The 26,812-nt window shown below is 46.2% G+C and overlaps 1 protein-coding gene across 1 annotated transcript in view; it reads right to left on the reverse strand.

The window, feature by feature from the left end:
- Positions 1-8,318, reverse strand: part of GRIN2D (glutamate ionotropic receptor NMDA type subunit 2D) — a 456,113-nt gene extending 447,795 nt beyond the window's left edge. The window contains exon 1 of the mRNA XM_044277508.1: positions 7,893-8,318. Coding sequence (XP_044133443.1) covers positions 7,893-8,318 — 426 coding nt within the window. The remainder of the gene's footprint in view (positions 1-7,892) is intronic.
- Positions 8,319-26,812: the final 18,494 nt, after the last annotated feature.

Here is a 26,812-nt window from a genome sequence, read left to right on the forward strand (position 1 = left end):
TTTGACGCACATCCCTTGCCTGGCGCATGTGCTGAATTTGGTGGTGCAGAAGTTCATTCACAACTACCCCGACATGTTAGAGCTGCTGCATAAAGTGCGGGCCGTCTGTTCGCGCTTCCGGCGTTCACATCCTGCCGCTGCTCGCCTGTCTGCGCTACAGCGTAACTTCGGCCTTCCCGCTCACCGCCTCATATGCGACGTGCCCACCAGGTGGAACTCCACCTTGCACATGCTGGACAGACTGTGCGAGCAGCAGCAGGCCATAGTGGAGTTTCAGCTGCAGCACGCACGGGTCAGTCGCACTGCGGAACAGCACCACTTCACCACCAATGACTGGGCCTCCATGCGAGACCTGTGTGCCCTGTTGCGCTGTTTCGAGTACTCCACCAACATGGCCAGTGGCGATGACGCCGTTATCAGCGTTACAATATCACTTCTATGTCTCCTTGAGAAAACACTTAGGGCGATGATGGAAGAGGAGGTGGCCCAGGAGGAGGAGGAGGAGGAGGAAGAGGGGTCATTTTTAGCACTTTCAGGCCAGTCTCTTCGAAGTGACTCAGAGGGAGGTTTTTTGCAACAGCAGAGGCCAGGTACAAATGTGGCCAGCCAGGGCCCACTACTGGAGGACGAGGATGAGGAGGAGGTGGAGGAGGATGAGGATGAAGCATGGTCACAGCGGGGTGGCACCCATCGCAGCTCGGGCCCATCACTGGTGCGTGGCTGGGGGGAAAGGCAGGACGATGACGATACGCCTCCCACAGAGGACAGCTTGTCCTTACCCCTGGGCAGCCTGGCACACATGAGAGACTACATGCTGCAGTGCCTGCGCAACGACAGCAGAGTTGCCCACATTTTAACGTGTGCGGCTACTGGGTTGCCACCCTGCTGGATACACGGTACAAAGACAATGTGCCCACCTTACTTCCTGCACTGGAGCGTGATAGGAAGATGCGCGAGTACAAGCGCACGTTGGTAGACGCACTACTGAGAGCATTCCCAAATGTCACAGGGGAACAAGTGGAAGCCCAAGGCCAAGGCAGAGGAGGAGCAAGAGGTCGCCAAGGCAGCTGTGTCACGGCCAGCTCCTCTGAGGGCAGGGTTAGCATGGCAGAGATGTGGAAAACTTTTGTCAACACACCACAGCTAACTGCACCACCACCTGATACGCAACGTGTTAGCAGGAGGCAACATTTCACTAACATGGTGGAACAGTACTTGTGCACACCCCTCCACGTACTGACTGATGGTTCGGCCCCATTCAACTTCTGGGTCTCTAAATTGTCCACGTGGCCAAAGCTAGCCTTTTATGCCTTGGAGGTGCTGGCCTGCCCGGCGGCCAGCGTTTTGTCTGAACGTGTATTCAGCACGGCAGGGGGCGTCATTACAGACAAACGCAGCCGCCTGTCTACAGCCAATGTGGACAAGCTGACGTTCATAAAAATGAACCAGGCATGGATCCCACAGGACCTGTCTGTCCCTTGTCCAGATTAGACATTAACTACCTCCGCTTAACCATATATTATTGTACTCCAGGGCACTTCCTCATTCAATCCTATTTTTAATTTCATTTTACCATTATATTGCGAGGCTTCCCAAAGTTGAATGAACCTCTCCTCTGTCTGGGTGCCGGGGCCTAAATATATGCCAATGGACTGTTCCAATGTTGGGTGACGTGAAGCCTGATTCTCTGCTATGACATGCAGACTAATTCTCTGCTGACATGAAGACAGATTGTCTGTTACGGGACCTCTCTCCTCTGCCTGGGTGCTGGGCCTAAATATCTGACAATGGACTGTTGCAGTGGTGGCTGACGTGAAGCCTGATTTTCTGCTATGACATGCAGACTGATTCTCTGCTGACATGAAGCCAGATCCTCTGTTACGGGACCTCTCTCCTCTGCCTGGGTGCTGGGCCTAAATATCTGACAATGGACTGTTGCAGTGGTGGCTGACGTGAAGCCTGATTTTCTGCTATTACATGCAGACTGATTCTCTGCTGACATGAAGCCAGATCCTCTGTTACGGGACCTCTCTCCTCTGCCTGTGTGCTGGGCCTAAATATATGCCAATGGACTGTTGCAGTGGTGGCTGACGTGAAGCCTGATTCTCTGCTATGACATGCAGACTAATTCTCTGCTGACATGAAGCCAGATTGTCTGTTACGGGACCTCTCTCCTCTGCCTGGGTGCTGGGCCTAAATTTATGAAAATGGACTGTTGCAGTGGTGGGTGACGTGAAGCCTGATTCTCTGCTATGACATGAAGACTGATTCTCTGCTGACATGAAGCCAGATTGTCTGTTACGGGACCTCTCTCCTCTGCCTGGGTGCTGGGCCTAAATTTATGACAATGGACTGTTGCAGTGATGGCTGACGTGAAGCCTGATTCTCTGCTATGACATGCAGACTAATTCTCTGCTGACATGAAGCCAGATTGTCTGTTACGGGACCTTTCTCCTCTGCCTGGGTGCTGGGCCTAAATATCTGACAATGGACTGTTGCATTGGTGGCTGACGTGAAGCCTGATTCTCTGCTATGATATGAAGACTGATTCTCTGCTGACATGAAGCCAGATTCTCTGTTACGGGACCTCTCTCCTCTGCCTGGGTGCTGGGCCTAAATTTATGAAAATGGACTGTTGCAGTGGTGGGTGACGTGAAGCCTGATTCTCTGCTATGACATGAAGACTGATTCTCTGCTGACATGAAGCCAGATTGTCTGTTACGGGACCTCTCTCCTCTGCCTGGGTGCTGGGCCTAAATATCTGACAATTGACTGTTGCATTGGTGGCTGACGTGAAGCCTGATTCTCTGCTATGACATGCAGACTAATTCTCTGCTGACATGAAGCCAGATTGTCTGTTACGGGACCTCTCTCCTCTGCCTGGGTGCTGGGCCTAAATTTATGAAAATGGACTGTTGCAGTGGTGGGTGACGTGAAGCCTGATTCTCTGCTATGACATGAAGACTGATTCTCTGCTGACATGAAGCCAGATTGTCTGTTACGGGACCTCTCTCCTCTGCCTGGGTGCTGGGCCTAAATTTATGACAATGGACTGTTGCAGTGATGGCTGACGTGAAGCCTGATTCTCTGCTATGACATGCAGACTAATTCTCTGCTGACATGAAGCCAGATTGTCTGTTACGGGACCTTTCTCCTCTGCCTGGGTGCTGGGCCTAAATATCTGACAATGGACTGTTGCATTGGTGGCTGACGTGAAGCCTGATTCTCTGCTATGATATGAAGACTGATTCTCTGCTGACATGAAGCCAGATTCTCTGTTACGGGACCTCTCTCCTCTGCCTGGGTGCTGGGCCTAAATTTATGAAAATGGACTGTTGCAGTGGTGGGTGACGTGAAGCCTGATTCTCTGCTATGACATGAAGACTGATTCTCTGCTGACATGAAGCCAGATTGTCTGTTACGGGACCTTTCTCCTCTGCCTGGGTGCTGGGCCTAAATATCTGACAATTGACTGTTGCATTGGTGGCTGACGTGAAGCCTGATTCTCTGCTATGATATGAAGACTGATTCTCTGCTGACATGAAGCCAGATTATCTGTTACGGGACCTCTCTCCTCTGCCTGGGTGCTGGGCCTAAATATCTGACAATGGACTGTTGCATTGGTGGCTGACGTGAAGCCTGATTCTCTGCTATGATATGAAGACTGATTCTCTGCTGACATGAAGCCAGATTGTCTGTTACGGGACCTCTCTCCTCTGCCTGGGTGCTGGGCCTAAATATCTGACAATGGACTGTTGCAGTGGTGGCTGACGTGAAACCTGATTTTCTGCTATGACATGCAGACTGATTCTCTGCTGACATGAAGCCAGATCCTCTGTTACGGGACCTCTCTCCTCTGCCTGTGTGCTGGGCCTAAATATATGCCAATGGACTGTTGCAGTGGTGGCTGACGTGAAGCCTGATTCTCTGCTATGACATGCAGACTAATTCTCTGCTGACATGAAGCCAGATTGTCTGTTACGGGACCTCTCTCCTCTGCCTGGGTGCTGGGCCTAAATTTATGAAAATGGACTCTTACAGTGGTGGGTGACGTGAAGCCTGATTCTCTGCTATGATATGAAGACTGATTCTCTGCTGACATGAAGCCAGATTGTCTGTTACGGGACCTCTCTCCTCTGCCTGGGTGCTGGGCCTAAATTTATGAAAATGGACTCTTACAGTGGTGGGTGACGTGAAGCCTGATTCTCTGCTATGATATGAAGACTGATTCTCTGCTGACATGAAGCCAGATTCTCTGTTACGGGACCTCTCTCCTCTGCCTGGGTGCTTGGCCTAAATTTATGACAATGGACTGTTGCAGTGGTGGCTGACGTGAAGCCTGATTCTCTGCTATGACATGCAGACTGATTCTCTGCTGACATGAAGACAGATTCTCTGTTACGGGACCTCTCTCCTCTGCCTGGGTGACGGGGCCTAAATATCTGAGAATGGACTTTTCCAGTGGTGGGTGACGTGAAGCCAGATTCTCTGCTATGTGACCTCTCTCCAATTGATTTTGGTTAATTTTTATTTATTTAATTTTTATTTTAATTCATTTCCCTATCCACATTTGTTTGCAGGGGATTTACCTACATGTTGCTGCCTTTTGCAGCCCTCTAGTCCTTTCCTGGGCTGTTTTACAGCCTTTTTAGTACCGAAAAGTTCGGGTCCCCATTGACTTCAATGGGGTTCGGGTTCGGGACGAAGTTCGGATCGGGTTCGGATCCCGAACCCGAACATTTCCGGGAAGTTCGGCCGAACTTCTCGAACCCGAACATTCAGGTGTTCGCTCAACTCTAATTATATCAATACAAATATAAATATTGTGGTCAGTGATTCTCTTTAAATTAGTTTGGATTTTCAGTAATGTGTCAGGGGGTTTCTGAAATAATTAAAAATCTTGGATAAGCACTGTTATACAGCTTAAAGGGTTTGTTGGGGCTTTTACTATTAATGACCTATCCTGATTGGGATGGGTCCAACACCCAAACCCCCCGCTGAGCAGCTGTATGAGGAGACGGCGCAAGCAGTGCGCACGTGCTGTCTCCTGTCCCTCTTCCTGTTTACTGCTGCTGCTGCTGTCTATAGCAAAGAACATAGAAGACCACAGCAGCATACAGGAAATTAGATTGGGGGACGTCATGCGCACACTGCGCTCACTGTCTCCTCATACAGCTGATCGGCGGTGGTGCTGGGTGTCGGACCTCCTCCAATCTGATATTGATGACCTATTCTGAGCATAGTAAAGCATAGTAAAAGCCCGGACAACCCCTTTAAAAGGATTCTGTCATCAGCAATAGCTGTTTGGTGTAGGGAATAGATCATCTGCATTTCAAGTCAAAATTCAGTACAACAGGTGCATTAAATTTTACAAAATATACAGGGTTGGATTCAGGACTAGGCCATTTACCACTTTTATTGCTGATTTCTTCTATAACTGTGGCTGACATTGTAGCTCCAGTTACAGGGGGAATACAGCCCATTGAGTGTTTGCACAGGGCTGTTTAGCCACACTGCACCACTTATCTTGGAGTGTTAAGATCCATCAGCAGACTCCTAGCCCCGGTGATCACATGACCACTGAGACTGGAGCAGGAAGCGACATTGCTGATTCCAGATCTCTATGGACTGAACTCATTCAATGCTGTGTATAGCGCGATGGGGAAGGCAGGAACAGTGGAAGGTCATTCTTGCCATCTCTATGGAGAGCTCTGCTGTCACTGACAGTGGGCGTCCTACAGAAGCACGGTCAGCACACAACTGTGGTCTCTGCAGGGGTGTATTAAAACTTCTATGCAGAGATATGTGTCATCCGTCCAGACGTATATAGTCAATAGGTGGTCGGTAAGAAGTTAACCTGTTACCAGGCTTGACTAAGGCTACTTTCACACTTGCCGCAAAGTGATCCAGCAAGTAGTTCCGTCGCCGGAACTGCCTGCCGTATCTGGCAAAACGCATACCAACTGATGGCATTAGTAAGACTGATCAGGATCCTGATCAGTCTTAAAAATGCCTGATCAGTCAAAAAATGGCATTGAAATGCCGGATCCGTCTTTCCGGCGTCATCCAGCAAAACGGATCCGGCTAGATCCGGCATTTATTTTCACCTTTTTTTTCTGGTCTTTGCATGCGCAAACCAGAAGGACGGATCCGGCATTCTGGTATTTTGAATGCTGGATATGGCACTACTACATTCCTATGGAAAAAAATGCAGACATTCAGGCAAGTCTTCATTTTTTTTCCGCCGGAGATAAAACCGTAGCATGCTACGGTTTTCTCTTTTGCCTGATCAGTCAAAATGACTGAACTTAAGACATCCTGATGCATCCTGAACGAATTACTTTCCATTCAGAATGTATGGGGATATGCCTGATCAGTTCTTTTTCAGCATTGAGCCCTTTTGACGGAACTCAGTGCCGGAAAAGAAAAACGCTAGTGTGAAAGTACCCTAAGACTTTTAATGATCTTGACAACCCCTTTAATCATTTAGAGAATTGATTTAAAAAAAAATTTTACTTTCGTCATTTTTAGAGATGAGAAAAGTTTTGAAAAATGTAATTTGGCAGCTTTACAAAATTTTGGCAAGGATTTCAATTAATTACAAATTACTTTGTCACAAATCGATTTCCATTGTATGGGGCGGGTGAAATGATGGGTAACGGCAATCGCATCCCCCCCCCTGTCATTTAACCCCTAAGATGCCACGTTCAACGCTGATCACGGCATCAGTAACTCACATTCAGCTGCTCAGGGGTTTAAAAAATAAAAAATGATACTCACCTCATCCACTTGACAGCAGAGAGGATGTACGCTCCCATCTTGCCAAAGGCCCTGCGTCAAGCATGATGACATCACCATGTCATCATGCTGGGTTCATGCTGTGATGCGCACTGATAACATTATCGCGTGCGCCCAGCTTGATCACATGGTGAGGTCATTGCACTCGCCGCAGGTCCTTTGGGGGGGTTTCTTCGATCAAGACGGGAGCGGACAGCCTCTCCACGAGCAAGTGGATGAGGTGCGTATAATTTTTTTTTACTTTTAGACGCCATTTAGGAAAAATTTATTCTTTACTACAAAGCATGAGAGTCAACTTTGGATACTTCGAATCTCTCCACTAATCATTTAAAATGAGATTATCCCAATTCAGATTAAATGCAGTTTACCTGCTAATACAGATGTATAATTTCCATTTCCACAGACAGTCAGACACATGATAATGATAGTGCACATGGTTCTCCAGTGTATGTAAATAGGAGATATTCATACTCTGTATACTACAGTCTTAAAAAAAACATATATTTTATAAACAAAAGTGAAAAAATTACCGTCCTTAGTAATGGGATAACAGAGCACCTGACCTACGCTATTTGCAGTCTAGCAGACAGACAAATCTTATCTTCCCTCCCATTGCTTTAGAATTTATAATGTTACAAGTACTTGGCATAAGATTAACATGAATTGTTTCTTTCCTGTAAATCATTCCTAGCAAATCACTTTGATAGAACAACCAAGGTCACTTACTGGACATGATGGAAAGCCTGTCACATTACTATTCAAGACAAGGGAGAGAATTTTTTATGTAGATACAGTAGATGTGCTTTGGCCTCATACATCTTTCAACAAACTTGTGGAGAACATTCTCTAGGAATTCTAACTGCTACGTGGACAGGATGTTAAAGTCCATCGCCCCAATTACAAATTCTTACTGTACTGTAGAGCTGTTTTATAGAGTGTTTCCAAAGTACATTCTCACATCCCCTCCCAATATTGCAATATCTGAATTTATGGTTACTGTAACTCCTTGGTACAAGAGATAGATTACATGTTCATTGATTGTTACAGCTAGAGTTCTTACATTTTCCCTATAGGAAAAAAGTACTTGTACGTACCTTGGGTGTCAACACAATAGCAGACCCTCCATTGATGCCAATGATAGGCATAGATGTTTGAGCAGAGATGAAGTCAAGGATTTGAGCAACAGATTCTGTCCTTGTGTCATCTTCAAAGACCACCCCATGAATTCTCAGGCTGGAGAGAACATCACATATTTGCAGGATAAGGCTGCGAGGATTTGTGTCATTCAGTATTACAGAAATGGGATTCACTTCCATAGAAAAATTGCGGAAAGCTGAGGGTGAAAAACGGCCACTATCTGGTGCGTAAGAGGTACCACTAAATATTATGGCCACATTTAGTGTTCTTGGAGTCTCTTCTCGGAATTCTAGAAAAGGACTGGCGCATGTCAGGGCCATCAAAAATAGCATCCTAGCAGCAGCGGGCACAAAGGCAGTGTTCACAGCTGGTGGAAAACACATCTCGAAGGGTTTTGGCTGCCACTCTAGACATGAAACAAAGAACAATGAGTGTTACAAAGAATTAAACAAATTGCAAATGAATGTGAGATGGTTTGAAATTACATCTTAATTTCACAAGTAATTCAATTAGTGGCAGAATTTCTAATTTATTTGCACAAATGGAATTGAATGCTGTTTACGGAAGTTATGCTTCTCTAACAAGCAAGACTGACTTCTGTTTCAACTATAAGTACAAGCACATTCACACATGCAAAACTGTATGAAATTTGTGGTACATAGAATTTGTCTTGAAAGAAAATAGATTGACATAGCAGCTATTATACATTAAACAGGTTGACCCTTTAAAATTTATAGTATTGTATTTGAAAGACAGGCACTCTACATCTAATACTATTTAGAGACGATATGTCCCGAAATACATATTTAAATAATTATTCTTAAAAAAGTGACAAAAAATAAACCATAGATGAATTAAAAGTAGAAAATAACTAAAAATAAAAAGTGACAGAAATAGTTACGTATAATTAATTTAAATTCATCTATGGTTTATTTTCTAATTTTATTTACTAATTTATTTATTTATTTCCTAATTTTAATTCATATACATAACTATTTATGTCACTTTTTTTCTTAGTTATTATTTATTTCCTAATTTCAATTCATCTATGATTTTTTTACTTTATTTTTTTAAGCATAATTATTAAAATATGTATTTTGGGACATATCCTCTCTGAATGGTTTGAGATGTAGAGTGCCTGTCTTTCAAATGCAATAATATATGTTTATCACTTGACGGGTTGTCAAATAGACAAGAGCACCATATCCGTGATAGCAAGTGGGTGAACCCCTATATTATTATTTTTTCTATACCTTCTAGAAAATTACTCTTTATGAGAAAGATCCTCATAGGAAATAGCTGCTAGAATATGGTAGGAGCTGCTATCCTCTCTGTTGGAGATAACTGTAACTTTACATAGTGTCCAACCAAGTGCATGGGGACATGTATAGTGATACATGATTGTACTAAGTCTCTGTCCTGACTAATACAGAAGGGTCCTGTAAGTGGACAACCTCTATAATATTTTCCAGATATCCGAACATCCTTTGTTTTTCATGGTGGTAAAACCCCAGAGGGAAATTGATGCCAGAGGGGATCCCATTGGTTTCTATAGGATGTTTTCTGGCATTCAGACATCTGTTATGATGAAAATCACTCCTTGCAGCAGACAGAAAAATGCACCATGTAGCATTTTTCTGCCAGGTTCCTCCTGGGTATGGACTCCAGTCTGGACCAATGCACAAAGTGAACAAAAATGTCTTCTGCTGTGTCTGGCTCTGGCTGGACATGATGGATATATGTGAACATACATAGCCTTAGAATGCATGTAGGTATGTATACGTAATTACTTACACTCATATGTTCACAGAGTAATCATAGAACTTGACTTATGTGTAAGTCCAAATATTTCTCATAATAACCAATCAAACATGTAACTTTTCTGTTTCCCACATAGCAAAGCCAGAACCAGGACAGATTGTAAACCTAGTTTGCCAGGGCTCCTCTCTCCAATGTAACTACACAAAATTTACACTTTATTCCTTTATGTATTCCTTATTATAGTATTAGTGTTGGTAGATGGTATTTTCTTATACATTATGTCTATTTTATCTAATTTACCTTAGCATTTTAAGGCTAATTGTACCTTCTAGAATCTCTAGCATGAAGTAATAATGATGGCATTCACCATAATCATCCAAATGATTTTTATTGTCATCCAAAAGATTATGCAATGGCAGTAGGGGTGTAGAGGGCCACACAGGCACTGAGGAAGCATGTTGATGTGAAATGGTCGCCGCTGCCTATGGTGCCTGTCTGGCGCTCTGCACCCCTGCTACCATTGCACAACCTTTTGGATAAAAGTAAAGATCATTTGGATGACTATAGCAAGTGCAATCATTACTTCATGCTGGAGTTTCTTGTGAACTGTGTTTTTGCGATTGAGTACCACCATTAGTCCATCAGGGACCATTATTTCACAACGTTTCTATTGCGACGGACATTCTCACTTTGAGCAGTGCTATCCAGTGCTTCTCTATATATTTTTGATATTAGAGATACATTTTAGAATGTTTTTGCATGTGGCATAGGTGGAAGCTGCAATGCGGCCCAAGTAGCTTCAAGGAATACAGCCAGCTACATTTCAGCTGAGCTATTGCTACCGACATGGCATATTGTTTCCCATATCCCCTCCTTCAAACTTTATTGTCTCTTACTATTCTATACGTACAATAGTAATACCTGTACTACTATGAGCCCATAACTTTCACAAAGACAGATTAACAACACAACCATTTATGACAAGTCAAGTAAGCTACAGATAAACATGTTTATACTCAGGTCATCAGTATGAAAATCTCAGAAAACCCAGTGTCAGGCAGCTGCTGCCAGGGCCAATACGATTAGATTTATAAGCAGAGAACATAGTCCTGCCACTTTACAGATCACTTTTCAGGCCGCCCATAAAGTATTGTATACAGTTTTGGGCTCCTGTGCACAAGAAAGACATAACAGAGTTAGAGAGGGTTCAGAGGGGGCAACTAAAGAACTACCTGGATTACAGTACCCAGAAATATTATTAAACTTATGGTTATTTAGCTTCCAAAAGAATAAAAGAAGAGCATAGCACTCACCATCCGACCTTTTCATTCACTTTATTAAAACATAAAAAAACAGCCTGGTGTGGACAGGGTTAAAGCGATGGCTGTTTTGTGCTGTCTGCATTTTATCTGGCTGCATATGTATTGGATTTTGACATAGACCACCACCGTGACCTTAAATGAGATTTAAACTTCAATGTGCTTGTGTAATTGCATGGGCTGACATTTGAGCAGTAGTGCCAGCCTCCTTCATTCAATTATGGTTATTTCAAAAAAATAAATAAAGACTGAGGTGAGAATTAATAACCAAGGATCAGTACAAGAATCTCTCCCATGATCTCCTTATAACCAGGACTGTGACCGTGACAAGCGGACATCCTTTACTTCTAGAGAAAAGAAGGTTTTGCCATCAACATAGAAGAGTATTCTTTACGGTAAGAGCAGTGAGCAGCAAGAGGAGCCTGGGTGTATTTCTGGAGTGTAATAATATTACAGGTTATAATCATTAGATTACTGGATAGGTCGTTGATCCAGGGAGTTATTCTGATTAGAGTCAGAAAGTAATTTTTCTCCTAAAATGAGAAAACAGGCTGAACTGGATAGATGTACAGTATGTCTTTTTTCAGCCTTACAAACTGAAGTACAAAATATACAAAATGTTACAATGTTACTAAGTTATTATGTAACCATGTATCTATGTGCAGACACCCAGTGGTTGTTTTTTGAATTGCAGCCAGTCAAGGGTTTTTGCTAGTATGTCATGATATTGTATTAAATGTATCTCGTGAGGAATTAAAATCCTTAGCCCATTTTAAGCTAAGGTAATGATGTTAGTTTAGAAAAGATAAAAGATGTAACATAACATAACATTTTATAGTCATCCATTTATCGTATTATTGCTAAATGCTTCAGTGACAAGGAAACAAAAGCAGTAACCCTGCTTATTCCAGGGGGACATAACTACGTGCTTATTATAGAGGCAAATCTATTTGATGTCTGAGGACTTTTAAACCCCTATGAAGTTTCTGCAATAGAATTTGCCCATAATTATTGCAGATGTGAATTTCTTAGACTTGAATATTGATTCTGCCATAAGGATGACCTTCTAAGATCCCTTGAGAAACACATCTTATTCCTTGACTCATCTACTTACGCTTCTTTCCCGGCTCTCAAAATTCTACTAACCATCTTCCACAAGCATTTCTTTTAAGAGAGCTATTTGCATGAACATGAACTTCAAGTCATGTTTCTCTTCCATTAATGTCTTTCAGATAAGGCCAGATGGATTTGTAGAACAGACAGGAATTGCTGAATGTAAAGACATTTATAATTATTGGGTAGTGAACTGCAGAACGTTACAGCACATTTTGTAGAATTTTTTTTTTTTCCTCCTACTGTGAAACAAGCACATCTAATATAGCTCATGATTCTTTTGTCTTCTAGTAAATCATTACAAACAAATCACTTGCAAACCGCGCATCATATCTATTGAAGACAACAAAAAAAGCTTTTAGCAAATTGTTTGCAATACCAGCAAAAACATTATGATAGACTGGAAGGAGTAAAAAGCCTCTGATCTTAATAACCCTACTCATACCCAGCTCTAGGTAGAATTAACCTGATTTGCTTAAAAAATAATTGGTTGTTTTCATTACATTTTATTATCATAACCTCATAAAAGTGACTTACTTTTCTGAAGCCAGCAGTACATTTGTATAAGGCTAAAGTGCAGGTCAATATTGGTGAACCAGCATGAATATACACTATCATGGACCTGAACTGTAAGAAATACTAAATGGTGAACGCCAAAATAGTAGCCAGGCGAGTGCTTCTTGGAAACTTATTATAGTAGTGGCTTATAGAGAACCTGGCACTGTGGTTGACCTGTTTAATATTAGTGCATAAATTAAAGATTACCTTTTTGAGAAACGATGTCTGGGAAAAAGTTTTAGACATGCTCCACCACTTACTACACAAGTAGAAGCCACCGTCACAGAACAGGAATGGTGTAATGGTGTGGCTCTATATCTATGCTTGTGAAAGTACCCTTACAGGCACACTAGAACAAGTTATACACATAGGGGGATGAAACAAGTGTTGCAATTAGTAAAACTGACATTGAAAAGATGTGAGGATATTGGTGAAGTTAAAAGCACACAGTTAAACTAGAGCTGATGCAGAGGAGGTGACCAAGGGATTAAAGGGAATATGTTGATTTCTGTACAAAGGCAGGTCATTAAGGAGTGACCTAATTACAATGTAGAAATAGAAAGTGACTGTACAGAGATCTTTCTAATGATCTAATGATCATGGTGAGGAACCACGACAAGGGGGCACCCTTTATGTCTGGAGGAAAGGCTTCACAATCAACATAGTTGAGGATTCTTTACTATAAGAACAGTGAGACTATTGAATTATCTGCTACCGCATGCTGTGATGGCTGAATTATGGTACAAACTCAGGTGAGGCCTGGATGCTTTTTTTAAAAAGTAATAATGTCAAAAATTTGAATTGGATGCTGATCTAGGGGTTTACACTGATTGCCAGTTTTGCAGCCAGAAAGACAATTTTCCTCTAATATAGGGAAGTTTGTGATTAGAGATAAGCGAATCAAAGATGACTCAAAGTATCGATCTGAATCCGAATTTCCTGAGGATTCGTTTTAACAAATCACATTTTTTCGTAAAATGGCTGCTCCCCTTGTTAGGACATGAAGTAAAGAACTCTGGGAACGAGGGATCATCCACAATGCCATGCATGCAGCCAATCAGCAGTAAGCCAGCCCCAGTCATGTCATAGCCCTATAAATAGCCTCAGCTATCTTGGATGCTGCAATTTTCCAGTGTGCTTAGTGCAGGGAGAGACGTCAGCAGGCGCTAGGGAAAGTGCTAGGAAAGACTTCATTGTGCGGAAAAAAAGATTAACAAGTTCAGAGAAAGATTAGTAGAAGTGTATGGAAAGGATAGGGAGGAATTATTCTGCTGCTTTTAGGTTTGCAATAAATTATACCTCTGTAATATCAGCAAACCTTGCATTTTATTGGGGTGCAAGTGCTGTGTGATACAGCCATTAACAGGGTGTATTACTAGGAAATATTTGTATGTTTTATTAGCCTTTATGCGGGCGGTGCAGTTATATGTTCTAAAGCCCTTTTTGGGGTGTATTAGTGGAAAAAATGTATTATTTGCCGTTCATCGGTGCAGTTATATGTACTAAAGCCTTTTTTTCGGGTGTATTAGTGGGAAAACAGTGCTTATTAGCCTTTGTGCAGTGAAGTGACAAAATTACAGCCTTTTTTGGGGTGTATTAGTAGAAAAAAAGTGGTATTAGTTGTTCAGCGGTGCAGTTATATGTTCTGAAGCCTTTTTGTAGTGTATTAGTGGTAAAAAAAAGTATTAATAGCCGTTCAGCGGTGCAGTTATATGTTCTAAAGCTTTTTGGGGGGTGAATTAGAAAAAAAAAAGGCGCATTAGCTGTTGTGCATTGAAGTGACAAAATTACAGCCTTTTGTGGTGCATTAGTGGAAAAAAATGTGTTATTAGCCGTTCAGAGGGGCAGTTATATGTTCTGAAACCTTTTCTGGGGTGCATTAGTGGAAAAAACAAAAGGGCTTATTAGCCTTTGTGCGGCGAAGTGACAAAATTACAGACTTTTTTGGGGTGTATTAGTGGAAAAACTGTATCATTTGCCGTTCAGCGGTGCAGCTATAAGTTCTAAAGCCTTTTTTGGGGTGTATTGATTTCCTTTTTATTTATTTGATGTAGCAGTATGTCAGACAGAGAAGTGACAGGCCCTGCACAGGGGATAGGCAGAGGTCTAAATGTTTTTGGCGCAGGCACAGGTCACAGCATATTAAGGGGTGTGGCAAAAGGGGTCACTTCGAGACACCTGAGCTCCCAATGTCATCTAGTGGTCGTGTCTTGATCAGAAACCCAGCAGTTCTTGAATGGTTGACTCTGTCATCCACTTGGTCCCAAGTGACAGACACCCCCAGCAAAGAATCGGTGGGTTTGTCAGAAACGAACCTTAGTTGGCATGGCCTGGGAGCAGGCCCTGTGCCCTCAACTGTCCTCAACCTGCCTCTGTCCTCTTCTGTTCTTCTGTGCAGACAGTACTTGATGATAATGTAGCCAATCGCAATTGGGATCCGGGTGACGAAGGGGCTTCATCAACATCGGGAGAAGAGGGTGGCAGTTTGCGTGTGAGGCAGCGGTGGAGCAGGTGGGTAGTGTGGCTGGGAGTCAGAAGAGTGGCTGCAGTGGAAGGCGGGAGCCAAACATGCTCGGGGTAGACCACCCGCTTTGCAGAAGCCTACCTGCCCGGAAAATAGTGGTGCAGAGGTTCACGGAGGCAGCAGCCGTAGCAGTAAGTCAGTGCAGAGTGTTGAGGGTAAAATCACACACTCGGCGGTATGGCAGTTTTTTTGTTAATCCACCGGAGGAGGTGAACATGGCCATTTGCCAAACCTGTGGGTAGAAGGAGAAGCATGGATAGGGTGCCAATGTTGGCACCAGGGCCCAGTGTCAACATATGCAGTGTCACCATAAAGTGGCCTGAGAGAACTCTGGCTCCGATGTGGTGGTCCAGCCTGTCGCAGCAACCGCTGCATCACCCAGTAGCACGCAGTCAAGGCTCCACCACCTCAGCCTAAGGGAGCTGTCTGTCCTTCCCATCATCTACCGGTCCTGATGATCCTGCTCCTTGTCCTCCTACTCCTCGTCAGTCCTTCAATCAGCAATCGATCACTGAAATGATTGCCAAGATACAACAGTATGTGTGTACTCATCCAACGGCGGAGAATCTGAATGTGCTCCTGGCCAAGTTGCTGGTGCTGCAGTCCCTCCCTTTCCAAGTGGTGGACTCTGAACCTTTCAGAGAACTGATGGCTTGTGCCGAACTGAGGTGGAGAGTCCCAAGCCGTCATTTAATTGCCAAAAGGGCAGTACCAGCCCTGCACAAATATGTAGAACAAACAGTTGGGCCAGTCCTTGAGCATGTCGGTGTCTGCCAAAGTGCAAGGCAGTGCTGAAGTGTGGAGCTGTAACTACGGTCCTTTACGGCACACTAGGTAAATGTGATTCCTGCCCAGCCAAACAAGCAACTTAGCCAGGTGACTCCGCTTTTGCCTCATCATTCTGACACCTTTGGTCCTGCTATAATGTCTGCCTCTGCCTCCTCATCCACCACTGTGTCCTCACGGACAATTCAAAGTGCTCCTTCAGCATACCACATGTGCAGGGCACGGTGGTATCGCGCTGTTCTACACCTCGTTTGCCTGGGTTAACGGAGTGACACAGGGGAGAAACTGCTCCATGTCCTTCATCAAGAAATCAAATCCTGGCTTTCTCCGTGACAACTCAAAATCGGAATCATGGTGACCAACAACAGGAAGAACATGGTGTCGGCACTGAGTCAAGGAGGGCTGAGCCATGCGCCCTGCATGACACACGTGTTTAATCTTGTTGTCAAGCGGTTACTTAAGTCTTACACCCATCTGCAAAACATCCTAAATATGGGCAGGAAACTTTGCATGCACTTCAGCCACTCGTACACAGCCAAGCACACCTTCCTTAAGATAGAGTGGCAGAATGGCTTCCCCCAACATAGGCTGATATGCAACGTTTCCACCCATTGGAATTCCACCCTCCATATGTTGGACCGATTATACGAATAAAGAAAGGCCATAAAAGAAGCACTCCTCTGTGTCACTTCGATGTCAGCCAGTGGCAGCTCATGCGTGACACATGCTGTTTGCTCAGTCCCTTTGAGGATGCCACGTTATTTGTTAGTTGCCAGGACTACGGGATGAACAATGTCATTCCATTGCTTAATATCCTTGAATAGATGCTGGTAAATCTGGCTTGTCAGGGGACTGGAGATATGTCGCCTGTGGTGGCTGAACTGCAGGAGGAAGGGGGAGGACAGTGGAGCACAAGCAATGTGTTGTGAAATGGGTGTTTTTTCTACACAGATGACAGGAGAGGAGGAGCAGGAGCAGCCAGAGGAGCAAGCGGGAGATGAGGAAGACAAGGCAGATGACCCAGGCACACCGTGGCAGTATGCAGTGGAGATGAAGGCTGGGAGTCCTTACGGGTCACTTGCGCAAATGGCCCGCTGTATGCTCACTTGTTTGGGTAGTGACATCTGAATTTTCACCATTTGGCATAGGGATGACTTCTGGCCCTCCACTTTGTTGGACCCTCACTACTGGTCCAAAATGGGGGCCTTTTTTTTGTACCCGCTGAGAGGGGGGAGAAACTGAACTACTATAGAGACATCCTATGTAGTCAGTTGGCCAAGTTTGCCCTGGAAAAGCTGTCCTGCCCGGCCAGTAGTGTAGCATCAGAGCAGGTGTTTAGTGTGGCGGGTGCCATAGTTACCTCAAGGAGAACTAGCCTGTCTCCCCAAAATGTTGAGAGACTGACCTTTGTCAAGATGAATCAGGTGTGGATCAGCCAGTATTTCCACCCACCAATGCCTGATGCATGAGATTAGATCATCCATGCTGCCACACATCTGATGCCAAGTGCTCCTTCTTACATCCACCATCGTCATCGGGTACTGTTATTGCCACCTACCTCCCCACTATGCCACTCTGTGGCCTTCTCATGCTGCTGCTGCTGCCACCTCCACACTATTTCACCTTGCCACTCTGTGGCCTCCTCATGCTGCTGCTGTTTCCACCTCCACACTATGTCACCTTTCCACTCTGTGGTCTTCTTATGCTGCCGCAACCTCCAGATTGTCATTGTGCCAGTCTTTGGCCTCCTGATGCTGCTGCCACCCCCACACTTTGTCATTGTGCCACTCTGTGGATTCCTGATGCTGCCGCCACCTCCACACTTTGTCATTTGTGCCACTCTGTGGTCTCTTCATGTGGCTGCTAAATCAACACTATGTCACTGGGCCACTTTGTGGCCTCCTCACGCTGCTGCTGCTTCTACCTTCACACTACCTCACCTTGCCACTCTGTGGTCTCCTAATGCTCCTGCTAACTTAACACTTTGTCACTGGGCCACTCTGTGGCCTCGTCATGCTGCTGCTGTCAGCTCCACACTATGTCACCTTGCCACTCTGGTCTCCTCATGCTGCTGCTAAATCAACACTATGTCACTGAGCCACTCTGTGGCCGTCTCATGCTTCTGCTGCTGCTGCTGCCACCGCCACACTATGTCACCTTGCCAGTCTGTGGCCTCATCATGTTGTTGCTAAATCAACACTATGTCACTGGGCCACTCCGTGGCCTCCTCATGCTGCTTCTGTCACCTCGATACTATGTCACCTTGCCACTCTGGTCTCCTCATGCTGCTGCTAAATCAACACTATGTCACTGAGCCACTCTGTGGCCTCCTCATGCTGCTGCTGTCAGCTCCACACTATGTCACCTTGCCACTCTGTGGCCTCCTCATGCTGCTGCTAACTCAACACTATGTCACTGGGCCAATCTGTGGCCTCCTCCTGCTGTTGATGCTGCCACCTTCACACTATGTCACATTGCGAGTCTGTTGCCTCCTCATGCTGCTGCTAACTCAACACTATGTCACTGGGCCACTCTGTGGCTTCCTCATGCTACTGTCACCTCAACACTATGTAAATGGACCAATCTATGGTCTCCTCATGCTGCTGCTGCCACCTCCCCGCTATGTAACTGGGCCACTCTGTGGTCTCCTCATGCTGCTGCTACCTCAACAATATGTCATTGGGCTACTCTGTGGACCTCTCAATCTGTTCTCCCACCCTCCCCACTCCATGACTGGGCTACGATTTTGCCTTTTTGGCCTGATTGACATTATCATTTATTTGACGCTTCTTCTTGTCTGTCAGAGGGAAGGAAAAATGAGACACACAACGGATCCTGTCTGTGTAGCAGCTGTAAGGCCTGTATGGTCCCATGAGAATTGGCTCATGATCTGGTAGCCAAAAGCAGAAGTGGGTACAAAACCTTCTGTGTTTTGTACCCACTCCTGCTTTTGGATACCAAACCATATGCACATGCCATCTCTGTTTTGGATCCACTCATGTTTTTTTGGGGCTTTAGCAAAACTGATGGATTACTGACTAAATGCTGACAGAGTGAAGGTAGATGCTCAGCAGACAGGATGCGTTTTTTGGGGGGTTATTGTTCTGACGGATCAGAGAAAGGGCAAAATATTCAGTGAAGTCAACACAAACTTACTGCTGACAACCTATCCAGTCTGTCAGGGGGCTCTACTTGTGTAAGCGTTTAATAGAACAAGTTCTGTAGACATCTATGTGGAATCAGCTGCCAACGATGTAAAAGGAGTGCCCTCTTTCACGCTACATTAGGATCTTGGGCCTCTGCATCGTTCTTTATACCTGGAGCTAACATAGACCTGTATGGCTAAGTTCACACTTGAGTTATTTGGTCAGTTTTGGCCACGTAACTTCCCAAATAAGTGAAGTGTTCAGTGATTCTAAGAGCGACGCCTGTCATCTGCATGTCATACTGACTCAATATTGTTTCACTACCACAGCATTTTCCCTATGCGTGTTACTGCAAAGCATAGTGTTCTACACCACTATACAGGCTCTCTGCAGCCAGGAAATAGCGTTTTTTAACGTGTTTCGCCGCAAATAAATTTGGATCCAATTGTTACGAAACCGGCCGAATTTAATTTTTGTGAAATCCGCTCATCTCTATTTTTGATCATCCTATAGTGTTTCCTTTGGATCAACACATTCGGATTTTAGGTTGGATTTGATGTGTCTGTTTGTTTTTTTTTACAATGTATTTTAAAATCATTATGCCATAATCTATGAAAAACTTTCTTAAGGTCATTCTTATTTTCACTTAATGCATATCAACAGGCTTTTGTGATTATGTATGAAATCAGCCTGGAAGCTTGGCACGGTTAGTGGCCATGATTCAGGAATTAATACTGGCAGACACCACACAAATCATTATCATGTAAAACACATAAAAATAAAAATCTGGTTATTATATTGGGTTGATATATTTAGTGCTCGTAGTTAGAGTTGAGCGAACACCTGGATGTTCGGGTTCGAGAAGTTCGGCCGAACATCCCGGAAATGTTCGGGTTCGGGATCCGAACCCGATCCGAACTTCGTCCCGAACCCGAACCCCATTGAAGTCAATGGGGACCCGAACTTTTCGGCACTAAAAAGGCTGTAAAACAGCCCAGGAAAGAGCTAGAGGGCTGCAAAAGGCAGCAACATGTAGGTAAATCCCCTGCAAACAAATGTGGATAGGGAAATGAATTAAATTAAAAATTAAATAAATAAAAATTAACCAAAATCAATTGGAGAGAGGTTCCATAGCAGAGAATCTGGCTTCCCGTCACCCACCACTGGAACAGTCCATTCTCAGATATTTAGGCCCCGGCACCCAGGCAGAGGAGAGAGGTCCCGTAACAGAGAATCTGTCTTCATGTCAGCAGAGAATTAATCTGCATGTCATAGCAGAGAATGAGGCTTCACGTCAGCCACCACTGCAACAGTCCATTGGCATATATTTAGGCCCAGCACACACACAGGCAGAGGAGAGAGGTCCCGTAACAGAGAATCTGTCTTCATGTCAGCAGAGAATTAGTCTGCATGTCATAGCAGAGAATGAGGCTTCACGTCAGCCACCACTGCAACAGTCCATTGGCATATATTTAGGCCCAGCACACACACAGGCAGAGGAGAGAGGTCCCGTAACAGAGAATCTGGCTTCATGTCAGCAGAGAATCAGTCTGCATGTCATAGCAGAGAATGAGGCTTCACGTCAGCCACCACTGCAACAGTCCATTGGCATATATTTAGGCCCAGCACACACACAGGCAGAGGAGAGAGGTCCCGTAACAGAGGATCTGGCTTCATGTCAGCAGAGAATCAGTCTGCATGTCATAGCAGAGAATCAGGCTTCACGTCAGCCACCACTGCAACAGTCCATTGTCATAAATTTAGGCCCAGCACCCAGGCAGAGGAGAGAGGTCCCGTAACAGACAATCTGGCTTCATGTCAGCAGAGAATTAGTCTGCATGTCATAGCAGAGAATGAGGCTTCACGTCAGCCACCACTGCAACAGTCCATTGGCATATATTTAGGCCTAGCACACAGGCAGAGGAGAGAGGTCCCGTAACAGACAATCTGGCTTCATGTCAGCAGAGAATCAGTCTGCATGTCATAGCAGAGAATGAGGCTTCACGTCACCCACCACTGCAACAGTCCATTGGCATATATTTAGGCCTAGCACACAGGCAGAGCAGAGAGGTCCCGTAACAGACAATCTGGCTTCATGACAGCAGAGAATCAGTCTGCATGTCATAGCAGAGAATGAGGCTTCACGTCACCCACCACTGCAACAGTCCATTGGCATATATTTAGGCCTAGCACACAGGCAGAGCAGAGAGGTCCCGTAACAGACAATCTGGCTTCATGACAGCAGAGAATAAGTCTGCATGTCATAGCAGAGAATGAGGCTTCACGTCACCCACCACTGCAACAGTCCATTGGCATATATTTAGGCCTAGCACACAGGCAGAGCAGAGAGGTCCCGTAACAGACGATCTGGCTTCATGTCAGCAGAGAATCAGTCTGCATGTCATAGCAGAGAATGAGGCTTCACGTCAGCCACCACTGCAACAGTCCATTGGCATATATTTAGGCCCAGCACCCAGGCAGAGGAGGGAGGTCCCGTAACAGAGAATCTGTCTTCATGTCAGCAGAGAATTAGTCTGCATGTCATAGCAGAGAATGAGGCTTCACGTCAGCCACCACTGCAACAGTCCATTGGCATATATTTAGGCCCAGCACACACACAGGCAGAGGAGAGAGGTCCCGTAACAGAGAATCTGTCTTCATGTCAGCAGAGAATTAGTCTGCATGTCATAGCAGAGAATCAGGCTTCACGTCACCCACCACTGCAACAGTCCATTGGCATATATTTAGGCCCAGCACCCAGGCAGAGGAGGGAGGTCCCGTAACAGAGAATCTGTCTTCATGTCAGCAGAGAATTAGTCTGCATGTCATAGCAGAGAATGAGGCTTCACGTCAGCCACCACTGCAACAGTCCATTGGCATATATTTAGGCCCAGCACACACACAGGCAGAGGAGAGAGGTCCCGTAACAGAGAATCTGTCTTCATGTCAGCAGAGAATTAGTCTGCATGTCATAGCAGAGAATGAGGCTTCACGTCAGCCACCACTGCAACAGTCCATTGGCATATATTTAGGCCCAGCACACACACAGGCAGAGGAGAGAGGTCCCGTAACAGACAATCTGGCTTCATGTCAGCAGAGAATTAGTCTGCATGTCATAGCAGAGAATGAGGCTTCACGTCACCCACCACTGCAACAGTCCATTGGCATATATTTAGGCCCAGCACCCAGGCAGAGGAGGGAGGTCCCGTAACAGAGAATCTGTCTTCATGTCAGCAGAGAATTAGTCTGCATGTCATAGCAGAGAATGAGGCTTCACGTCAGCCACCACTGCAACAGTCCATTGGCATATATTTAGGCCCAGCACACACAGGCAGAGGAGAGAGGTCCCGTAACAGAGGATCTGGCTTCATGTCAGCAGAGAATCAGTCTGCATGTCATAGCAGAGAATCAGGCTTCACGTCAGCCACCACTGCAACAGTCCATTGGCATATATTTAGGCCTAGCACACAGGCAGAGGAGAGAGGTCCCGTAACAGACAATCTGGCTTCATGTCAGCAGAGAATCAGTCTGCATGTCATAGCAGAGAATGAGGCTTCACGTCAGCCACCACTGCAACAGTCCATTGTCATAAATTTAGGCCCAGCACCCAGGCAGAGGAGAGAGGTCCCGTAACAGACAATCTGGCTTCATGTCAGCAGAGAATTAGTCTGCATGTCATAGCAGAGAATCAGGCTTCATGTCAGCCACCACTGCAACAGTCCATTGGCATATATTTAGGCCTAGCACACAGGCAGAGGAGAGGTTCATTCAACTTTGGGTAGCATCGCAATATAATGGTAAAATGAAAATAAAAATAGGATTGAATGAGGAAGTGCCCTGGAGTCCAATAATATATGGTTATGGGGAGGTAGTTAATGTCTAATCTGGACAAGGGACGGACAGGTCCTGTGGGATCCATGCCTGGTTCATTTTTATGAACGTCAGCTTGTCCACATTGGCTGTAGACAGGCGGCTGCGTTTGTCTGTAATGACGCCCCCTGCCGTGCTGAATACACGTTCAGACAAAACGCTGGCTGCCGGGCAGGCCAGCACCTCCAAGGCATAAAAGGCTAGCTCTGGCCACGTGGACAATTTAGAGACCCAGAAGTTGAATGGGGCCGAACCATCAGTCAGTACGTGGAGGGGTGTGCACACGTACTGTTCCACCATGTTAGTGAAATGTTGCCTCCTGCTAACACGTTGCGTATCAGGTGGTGGTGCAGTTAGCTGTGGCGTGTTGACAAAAGTTTTCCACATCTCTGCCATGCTAACCCTGCCCTCAGAGGAGCTGGCCGTGACACAGCTGCCTTGGCGACCTCTTGCTCCTCCTCTGCCTTGGCCTTGGGCTTCCACTTGTTCCCCTGTGACATTTGGGAATGCTCTCAGTAGCGCGTCTACCAACGTGCGCTTGTACTCGCGCATCTTCCTATCACGCTCCAGTGCAGGAAGTAAGGTGGGCACATTGTCTTTGTAGCGTGGATCCAGCAGGGTGGCAACCCAGTAGTCCGCACAGGTTAAAATGTGGGCAACTCTGCTGTCGTTGCGCAGGCACTGCAGCATGTAGTCGCTCATGTGTGCCAGGCTGCCCAGGGATAAGGACAAGCTGTCCTCTGTGGGAGGCGTATCGTCATCGTCCTGCCTTTCCCCCCAGCCACGCACCAGTGATGGACCCGAGCTGCGTTGGGTGCCACCCCGCTGTGACCATGCTTCATCCTCATCCTCCTCCACCTCCTCCTCATCCTCGTCCTCCTCGTCCTCCAGTAGTGGGCCCTGGCTGGCCACATTTGTACCTGGCCTCTGCTGTTGCCAAAAACCTCCCTCTGAGTCACTTCGAAGAGACTGGCCTGAAAGTGCTAAAAATGACCCCTCTTCCTCCTCCTCCTCCTCCTCCTCCTGGGCCACCTCCTCTTCCATCATCGCCCTAAGTGTTTTCTCAAGGAGACATAGAAGTGGTATTGTAACGCTGATAACGGTGTCATCGCCACTGGCCATGTTGGTGGAGTACTCGAAACAGCGCAACAGGGCACACAGGTCTCGCATGGAGGCCCAGTCATTGGTGGTGAAGTGGTGCTGTTCTGTAGTGCGACTGACCCGTGCGTGCTGCAGCTGAAACTCCACTATGGCCTGCTGCTGCTCGCACAGTCTGTCCAGCATGTGCAAGGTGGAGTTCCACCTGGTGGGCACGTCGCATATGAGGCGGTGAGCGGGAAGGCCGAAGTTACGCTGTAGCGCAGACAGGCGAGCAGCAGCAGGATGTGAACGCCGGAAGCGCGAACAGACGGCCCGCACTTTATGCAGCAGCTCTGACATGTCGGGGTAGTTGTGAATGAACTTCTGCACCACCAAATTCAGCACATGCGCCAAGCAAGGGATGTGCGTCAAATTGGCTAGTCCCAGAGCTGCAACGAGATTTCGCCCATTATCACACACCACCAGGCCGGGCTTGAGGCTCACCGGCAGCAACCACTCGTCGGTCTGTTGTTCTATACCCCGCCACAACTCCTGTGCGGTGTGGGGCCTGTCCCCCAAACATATGAGTTTCAGAATGGCCTGCTGACGTTTACCCCGGGCTGTGCTGAAGTTGGTGGTGAAGGTGTGTGGCTGACTGGATGAGCAGGTGGAAGAAGAGGAGGAGGAAGCCGAGAAGGAGGAGGTGGCAACAGGAGGCAAAGAATGTTGCCCTGCGATCCTTGGCGGCGGAAGGACGTGCGCCAAACAGCTCTCCGCCTGGGGCCCAGCTGCCACTACATTTACCCAGTGTGCAGTTAGGGAGATATAGCGTCCCTGGCCGTGCTTACTGGTCCACGTATCTGTGGTTAGGTGGACCTTGCCACAGATGGCGTTGCGCAGTGCACACTTGATTTTATCGGATACTTGGTTGTGCAGGGAAGGCACGGCTCTCTTGGAGAAGTAGTGCCGGCTGGGAACAACATACTGTGGGACAGCAAGCGACATGAGCTGTTTGAAGCTGTCTGTGTCCACCAGCCTAAATGACAGCATTTCATAGGCCAGTAGTTTAGAAATGCTGGCATTCAGGGCCAGGGATCGAGGGTGGCTAGGTGGGAATTTACGCTTTCTATCAAATGTTTGTGAGATGGAGAGCTGAACGCTGGCGTGTGACATGGTTGAGACGCTTGGTGACGGAGGTGGTGGTGGTGGTGTTGGTGGTACATCCCCTGTTTGCTGGGCGGCAGGTGCCAACGTTCCTCCAGAGGCGGAGGAAGAGGCCGAGGCGGCAGCAGCAGAATAGGCCGAGGCGGCAGCAGCAGAAGAGGTAGCAGGGGGAGCCTGAGTGACTTCCTTGGTTTTAAGGTGTTTACTCCACTGCAGTTCATGCTTTGCATGCAGGTGCCTGGTCATGCAGGTTGTGCTCAGGTTCAGAACGTTAATGCCTCGCTTCAGGCTCTGATGGCACAGCGTGCAAACCACTCGGGTCTTGTCGTCAGCACATTGTTTGAAGAAGTGCCATGCCAGGGAACTCCTTGAAGCTGCCTTTGGGGTGCTCGGTCCCAGATGGCGGCGGTCAGTAGCAGGCGGAGTCTCTTGGCGGCGGGTGTTCTGCTTTTGCCCACTGCTCCCTCTTTTGCTACGCTGTTGGCTCGGTCTCACCACTGCCTCTTCCTCCGAACTGTGAAAGTCAGTGGCACGACCTTCATTCCATGTGGGGTCTAGGACCTCATCGTCCCCTGCATCGTCTTCCACCCAGTCTTGATCCCTGACCTCCTGTTCAGTCTGCACACTGCAGAAAGACGCAGCAGTTGGCACCTGTGTTTCGTCATCATCAGAGACATGCTGAGGTGGTATTCCCATGTCCTCATCATCAGGAAACATAAGTGGTTGTGCGTCAGTGCATTCTATGTCTTTCACCGCTGGGGAAGGGCTAGGTGGATGCCCTTGGGAAACCCTGCCAGCGGAGTCTTCAAACAGCATAAGAGACTGCTGCATAACTTGAGGCTGAGACAGTTTCCCTGGTATGCATGGGGGTGATGTGACAGACTGATGGGGTTGGTTTTCAGGCGCCATCTGTGCGCTTTCTGCAGAAGACTGGGTGGGAGATAATGTGAACGTGCTGGATCCACTGTCGGCCACCCAATTGACTAATGCCTGTACCTGCTCAGGCCTTACCATCCTTAGAACGGCATTGGGCCCCACCATATATCGCTGTAAATTCTGGCGGCTACTGGGACCTGAGGTAGTTGGTACACTAGGACGTGTGGATGTGGCAGAACGGCCACGTCCTCTCCCAGCACCAGAGGGTCCACTAACACCACCACGACCATGTCCACGTCCGCGTCCCTTACTAGATGTTTTTCTCATTGTTATGGTTCACCACAACAACAAATATATTATTTGGCCCAATGTATTGTATTCAAATTCAGCGGGATATAAATTTGAGGCCTAGTATTTAGGCGCTGGGTGACCGGTATGGATTTAGTGACAGAATTAGACTTGGAAATGCACAGAAGCGTGTGTGTGAAGTTATTCTGAATGACCCTATGTGCACCTTCAATATGATCTACCCTTTTAGGGATAGATTTCAAATAGCTCTGATATAGCAGAAACGACTAAATTATGAAATTGCTAAATTGGGAATTGTATTTCAACCCAGAACAAAAAATGTGCTTTGACGGACACTAAATAACTTTCCCAGCCACAACAGGACAGCGGTA

The sequence above is a fragment of the Bufo gargarizans genome, chromosome 2 (genome assembly GCF_014858855.1).
Source record: "Bufo gargarizans isolate SCDJY-AF-19 chromosome 2, ASM1485885v1, whole genome shotgun sequence".
NCBI classification, from domain to species: domain Eukaryota; kingdom Metazoa; phylum Chordata; class Amphibia; order Anura; family Bufonidae; genus Bufo; species Bufo gargarizans.